The sequence below is a fragment of the Mercurialis annua genome, linkage group LG3 (assembly GCF_937616625.2).
Source record: "Mercurialis annua linkage group LG3, ddMerAnnu1.2, whole genome shotgun sequence".
Classification (NCBI taxonomy): domain Eukaryota; kingdom Viridiplantae; phylum Streptophyta; class Magnoliopsida; order Malpighiales; family Euphorbiaceae; genus Mercurialis; species Mercurialis annua.
In genome coordinates, this window is record NC_065572.1 from 55,506,442 (window position 1) to 55,513,940 (window position 7,499).

General features: G+C 30.8%; 1 protein-coding gene across 1 annotated transcript; it reads right to left on the reverse strand.

The window, feature by feature from the left end:
• Positions 1 to 3,788: 3,788 nt before the first annotated feature.
• LOC126674971 (uncharacterized) lies at positions 3,789 to 4,582 on the reverse strand. The gene is made up of 2 exons (XM_050369533.2): positions 4,388 to 4,582; positions 3,789 to 4,083 (listed from the first exon to the last, which is right to left on the reverse strand). The coding sequence occupies exons 1-2, from the start codon at positions 4,474 to 4,476 to the stop codon at positions 3,861 to 3,863; spliced, it is 312 nt and encodes a 103-aa protein (XP_050225490.1). The 5' UTR covers positions 4,477 to 4,582; the 3' UTR covers positions 3,789 to 3,860.
• Between the last annotated feature and the right edge of the window lie 2,917 nt (positions 4,583 to 7,499).

Here is a 7,499-nt window from a genome sequence, read left to right on the forward strand (position 1 = left end):
GGTTTGGGCCCCAAGGGGTACCCAATTTTGTGAACGGGCTAGGAGTTACATCCTACCGTATTTACCACACGCGCGCGCCGTTTGTCCGGTTGGCCGGCCTGGTCTGGTCTGGGTTGGGTGGGTGGTTCGGTTCGGTTCTCACTATTATTTTTTGATACATAAATAATTTTATTTTGTTTTTGATTTGTATTTTGCAGATAAACCTTTGAACTTCTCATACGTTTTTGACTGTTGTAAATAATTTACTATCAAAAACGTTTTCAGTATTTATGTTCCATCTTTATGATTGTCTCAACAGCTCTTTTCCTCCAGCCTATAAATACTGGTCCCTTCTTCCATTTCAAAACACACAGAAACAAAGCAAAAGAGCAATACTCAGAAAGTGTTTACAGAGCTGCTTTCACAGTGCAGTGAGAGCAGTATATTTTTGGCTGTTTTATCCTAGGGACGCCGCGGTTGCTAGTCAGCTTTGCACCACCGAGCTGTGCCGTGAAACGTCTAAAAGAGAGCGACCTAGTCCGCGACTCTGCCTCATCGTATTCCTGTTCAGTTTTAGCAATTGTTCCAACAATTTCTATGTTAAAAATCTTATATAGCTGTATTTTCTTTGTGCAGCAAGATGAATCATGATGGTGATTAGAATCATAACAATGGTTTATTCACTTAATATTATTATTAGTTCTCTTTAGTTTGTTTTCTATGTGCATTATCAAAATTGATGATTAGTTTGCACATGATATGCTATCATTAATTTGAAATGGAAACATTTGCAGGTTTATCATTCAAAAAACTTTTTTGTGGTTATAATCTCATTTGCTGCTCAACTGAGAGTAATTGTGAATTTAAAATCAAGTTCTTGCACATGTGAGAGTGTCGAATTTGTATTAACAATGTACATGCTTTGCCATTTTTCCATCTCATTGTTATTGTTTTTGATGGATTAGTTTGTACAGGCACTATGGAAATAACAAGAACTTCAATATTCGCAAAAGGAATGAAAAAAAGAAAGTGGAATATGATTGAAAATCGGCCATTTGTAGATTGTCTGGTTGAATTATATCATAGAAGATCGACCGTCAGTCTTCAGAGTTCATGTCTAAGTGTTTGACTTGCCAAAAATGTAAAGTTGGAACACCAAAGACCGTTTGACTAATTGCAACCACTAGCTATTCCAGAGTGAAAGTGGGAGCGGATTGCTATGTACTTTGTGGTTGGTTTACCACGTACTCGGCAGGAGTAATGATTCAATTTGGGTAATTGTGGACCGTATGACCAAGTCGGCTCATTTTTTACCAATCATGATACATATTCAGCTTCAAGGTTGGCACAGTTGTACATTGATCGGATTATTAGTCTTCATGGTGTACTAATGTCGATTGTTTCTAATAAAGGTTCGGTTTTCACCTCTAGATTGGGCCGTATGAGATTACATAACGTGTTGGAGCGGTGGCTTATCGTTTGGCTTTGCCACTAGACATGTCGTTGGTTCATCCAGTGTTTCATGTCCCTACATTGCGGGAGTGTATCACAACTACCTACTCTGTGGCACTGGATGAACCAACGACATGTCTAGTGGCAAAGCCAAACGATTCTTAGGTAGTTGTGATAGATCTAAACGTTGGGTGTTGTGATGTTTGTTTTCTGTTTTTCCATGATTTTAATCTGAATTTGTATGTTTGAGGATTAGATTATCATGTTTGCTATCTTTTATACCTTGGGTGTTATGAATCATTGATTAGATTTAAAGATTATATTTATTTGTATGTTATGCTATGAATTCTTCACTGTTTTTGACTTGTATATGCGGCTGTAAAAATGCATGACGTAGGGTTGTTTTGATACTTCGAAATTGATGCTTTCTTGTTCATGAATTGTTTGGTGAATCAATTTTTGTTTCGGGCTTGTTTGTTTATGTATATATTATTTGATTCGGTTTTGTGTTGAGGTGTATTAATGGCTGCCTATGTATGTTGTAAGACTGTTTTTGATGGATTAAACATGTTGGTATTGTTTAAGTTTGATTCGCAATCGGTTCTTGATGTTGTATATAAGTTATATTGTGTTTTTCCATAATTAATTGATGGTTTAATTAATTATTTCAGATTTGAGTTAATGGGTTTAAATGTATATAAATCTTTATTAGTTTCATTTAAAGTGGGTTAACACGCTTGTGTTTACATTGGGTGATTTTGTCAAGTGTTGGCAAAATGTTTAGCATGATGTTATAAGTGGTTTATTGGATTGTTAAGTTGCATTGAGTTATTTTGTTTTCAAATGTTTATTGATTTCATTTAAAGGCTTTCCGGATTTTTAAACTTTGGTTTACACTTTTGTATGTGTTAGGATCGGGTTAGATTTGGATCGCTCAATTTATGACGTTGAGCTTGTAGTGTGGTAACTCAGCTAATTCATACTATTTTACTTGGTTTTAATTATTTTAACTAAATTATATAAGTACTCCGTATATTGTTTTAAAACGAGGACTCTATTAAACTTGACTTGTTATTTGGCTTTGGTGTGTACGTATGTTATACTTTGCCTTGTACTTTGGTTTATGGTTTGAGATACTAGTCCTATGTGGTGTATAGCATTCTTAGAGATAGGGGTTAAATTGATTTTAACTTGTGCCTTGTTTTTAGACCCGTCGTCTGCTCGTGCTTCGGAATCAGCGCAAGTTTAGTTTGCTTGCCAGGATTTTCACGTGGTTTCGCAAGCCATGAGTTTATGATGCTATTTACCGCTTTATTAAGTAACTTGTGTGTTTTAGTATATAATTTTTTTCGAACTGGTTTTTGAATTATTAATGAACTGGATTTGTTTCAATCCACTCGATATATATTATCGAGACTATGTGCACCGGTAAGTATTCCGGGTTTGGCTGACAGATGTCTTGCTTATTTTGGGATTGACGAGGATTTGGTCTCGTTTACTTTTGGATTTGGTGCTAATTCGTCATACCTACTTTGAGTTTCATTTTAATACTGTTTCCATAATTTATATATATTAGTATGAAACGGCTTTATGGTTTTAAAGTTTTTCACTTAATCAATATAAATAGTATTATGAACTCATCCCTGTATATCTGACTCCGTTGTTTTCCCCATTTTCAGGTTTTTTGATTTTGAGAGTTTTTGGTTGATCTCTGACGACTTTCATTCTTTGGAGGTTATTTGATTTTAGTAACACTAGTCAAACTGTTTTATACTCTTAGACCACAGTAGAACTAGATTACCTTTATTTCTTATCGATAATTTTGTTTGTCGGATTGGTGAAACTGTTTTTATATTGATATTGGCATGTTATATTTTGGATTTGGATTATTTATATTATTCGCATGTTGTTGGAGTCTCGGATTGTGCCGAGTATTTTGGCTATATAAATTGTTTATATATACTGCTAGATTTAAGTTGGAGTCTCAGTTTCCCCGGAGCATTGGTTTTACGCAGGTTTATTGTGTTGTAAGTTTATCCGCAAGGCTAGATACAACTTTCGGAGATACCACTCTTAAATTCTAGCGCCAGCCACGATTTGTGATTTTGTATCGTGAGTGACACATACTTTATTTATTTATTTATTTTCAATTTGGTTACAAAATTCTGTGTCGTCTTATTTTACCTAAAAACCTCTATTGAAGTAATTTTAAAATTTAGTAAATAAATGAACAAAATTAAAATTTGGTTACCAAAATAAAATATAATGATAGTTTGGATATTTTTAGTGTCTATTGTCCCAGATTTATTAAAATAAATAATGAGTGAACAATTTGATCATTTTCTTGGATCAAAGAGGACGAAAACAAAAACATCATTATTTAATCAACAAATTACAATGGTCTATTTCTCCCTCATTATTTAACTTGCTTACAGAGAAGACTTAATTAAAATTAAATCAATAGTAGCATCACTCTTCAGAAGATTGGAATCGTCAGTCTTCTTATTTTCAATAACGTCTAAGTTATTGGATTTTTTGATATTTTGTTGTTTCAACTCAATTTTTCTTATCATAATAACTCTCGCAACTCTATTAATTTCTGGAGGAGTTGTTCCTGAAATCGGCTTTCCGCGATCTCTACCGGAACTTTTTCTGTTTACATAGAAATAGAAAATGTCATTCTATATTTATACACCATTATAATTATATGCATGATTTTAGCTAGAGACCAACTGTTCTCATGCACGATGTTTGATCAGAAAATGTTTTAGAAAACGAATCCACGACCTAACAGTTTGCTGCCTAGCGCTTATTACATTTTATCTGCTCAAAATAAATATTTCCGACGTTAAGAGATGTTCTTTCATCTTGTTATTTAGTTCCGCTTCTTCAAAATGATAAAAAAAAATAGCAATATAGATAACAATATAAAAGGCAGAATGAAACATTAGCATACATAAAAGAAGGCTTTCTTTGGTCTGACTTGAAGTTTGGCAAATGGATTAGGGTTTTTGGTGCGAAGCTGCTACTGCCCACTTGAGCCATGACCACCAAATCTTGAAATTTCTCTCTTTTTCTATCAACTGTGTTCTTTTTGTTCAGAGACAACAGATTTATAGGTAAATTGGATACCTAATTGAACATTAAATATTAATTCATATGTTGATCTAGTCTTATTTTCTTGTACTTGCTATTCAACGCGCACTTTTATATTGTTGACGTGATTTTTATTTACATTCATATTACTACAGACTAACTAAAAGACTGATTATTCCTCAAAAAAAAAAAAAAAACTAAAAGACTGATTATAAAAATAAGAGTAAATTACTCTAAAGGCTCCATAAATATCATAATTAACACTTTAATCTCTTCTGTTTAAAAATCAAATATCAAATGATATGATATTTTACTTTTGTTTCCGTCAATAATTTCGTCCCTCCGTCTATTTTGATGTTAGTCAACCGAGTCAAAAAAATTTAGAGATAAATTAATTTTCAATCATGAGGGTATTAAGTTTCACTTTGTTTAAAAAAAGTCACTCTGTAATAAGTTTTGTTACAACAGGTCAGTGTGGCCAAACAAATGCAAAAAAGCAGCGATTCTACTTATATGGTATGCCAAATTTTAAAAAAGAAAATATAAGTCAGTATCATTTCCAACAAAAGATATAGTTTGGTACTTTTTTATAATTCGTGATATACTCGGTATTATTTTTATAATCAAATCTAACTGACCAAATTACTATGACCTCTTATTATAATAAAAAATATAACTAAGTGACCATTTTAGCAAAATAATGCTCAATATCTTTTCAATAATATTGGATAAACGGAATAATGCAAGGAGTTTGATATTAATAATTAGAAACACACAAGAAAAACATAATAATATTATTAAAAAAACCAACAATGAAGAAGAGAGAGCGAAAGAAAAGAAAATATTATTTTTTATGAATAAATGTATATTTTTTTTATCGCATTATGAATAAATGTATATAAAAAAAGTCACAAAAGTGGTAAAATCCAAACTCTAAACTTACGCACAAGAAATGACAAGATAGAAAAGGCTATGATTAAAGAAAAGGATAAAAACAATCACAAGTCTGAGAACATAATGATGTTCATTAACCAAACGAGATCATAAACCACACTAAATTAAATTAAAATTATGATTCGGTTATTTAGTGAATATGGTTTGGTTCAATTTATAACTATATATAAGTTTGATGTTCGGTTTAATTATTTTGAAAATCAAAATAACCGGAAAACCAAATTAGAAAATAATTTATTTATTTTTTCAAAAAGTTAATATAAATTTATACTTTCATATTTTTTAGTCTTTATTTCCTAATAATAGTTGACACATAAACTAATAAATTTCATACAACAGATAAATATGCCCATAAATATACATAAATTTTATTAGCCAATACATTTTAAAATATTTAAATTAATTTTAAAATAGAGAAATAAAAATGAAAATTTTGATTTTTAATCGAACTATACCTTTTGGTTCAGTTTGATATAGCCTGAATCTATAATTCGATATATGATTTGATCCAATTGATAATCTAATAAATTTTTATTGGTCGGTTTCAGTAAACTTAACCGATCAATGCGCAGTTCTAGCTGTAGTGGGAGACTGGCCACCATAGATGTGTACCTACGCTCCTCAATACCACAGTGACCTTATTAATTTTTTACATTTTGAGTGTTATTAAAGTTTTGAATTTTGATCCCTTATATGATTATATGATATATCCATCTATTTAGATGGAAATCTATCATTTTTACACTAAATATAAAAATACTATTCTGGTAAATGTAATTATTACTACATTGTATAACTCAAGCCAATAAGATCTTATTATATTAATATCATTTTCAGAAACACAAGTCTAGATTTTAAATCTCAATTATTAATAAATTAAAATTCTATTTTTTTAAATGAAATTAAAATTCTATTGTTTTCTCTTTGAAGTGGAATTTTTTTTTAAAAGATAAAGTTGAGAATAATTTAAATGCAACGTATTAGTTTCCTTTTTATTTTAGTACCCATGTCAAAGGGTCAACGTATAATTGTTGTCATGTTCTTCTTGTTGTATTCAATTATACAAGATTCTCATGTCCTTCAATTAATTATTCGGTCAATTTTTAATGTATTTTGGGAGAGATTTTTAGGTAGTTTTCCCAACCATGTTAATTGTAAATTGAGCTAATTACTTTAAAATATATTATTAAATATAATGGTATTTAATGTAGTCTGCTTTCTGATTCACTGATTAAACTTGCAAAACAGGATAGATAGCTAATCGAATGGTGGTTGTCCGATTAATTCTTCGATGTTAAAATAACTTTAGGCTTTAAGCAGCAGTTTAACGTATTGAACGTAATTGTGTTTTTAGATAGACCTTAAACTCTTTATATAAAACTTGAGAGAATATTTGGCGATTCCTACTCCTTTTTAGAAGAAAAAAGGACTTTATTGCAGCATTAGAAAAAGTATTACAATTCAAACATAGAACTTTTTGTGAATACATTAAGAAGCAAATATATGAACAAAAGCTGCAATCCTCCTGTACGAATTAATGAGATAAGGATTCCCGATGATAGCAATATGAAATCAAAAATTGCAAATTGTTGATAAAGCATCACAATGTCTTCTAGAAACAACTGATCTGCATTTCTTCAATTGGGCATTAGATTCAAAGTGCACTATATCAAAATACAATCTGGAGATCTGATAGTTTCAACTTGAATTGTTTAACTGGATTATATCTTTGAATGAATTCAATTGAAAACCTAAAAATAAAAATTTCATCATAAACGATTCAAACTAGGGTGATGGCTAGTGACGAGAGTGAGCCATAGGAAAAAAAAGGGATAATAAGCCAGAAAGAAGACTCTTGTTAGAATTGTTACGAGGTTAACTCTTCTTTTTTTTAATAGATTGGTGAATTTTATGCAGTTTTGCTATTTGATCAGGTTGACAAATCTATACTGACTCATAATGATACTAGCTAAAATTATTTAATTTTCTCCAATATCTCATTATATTCTCAACAGAAA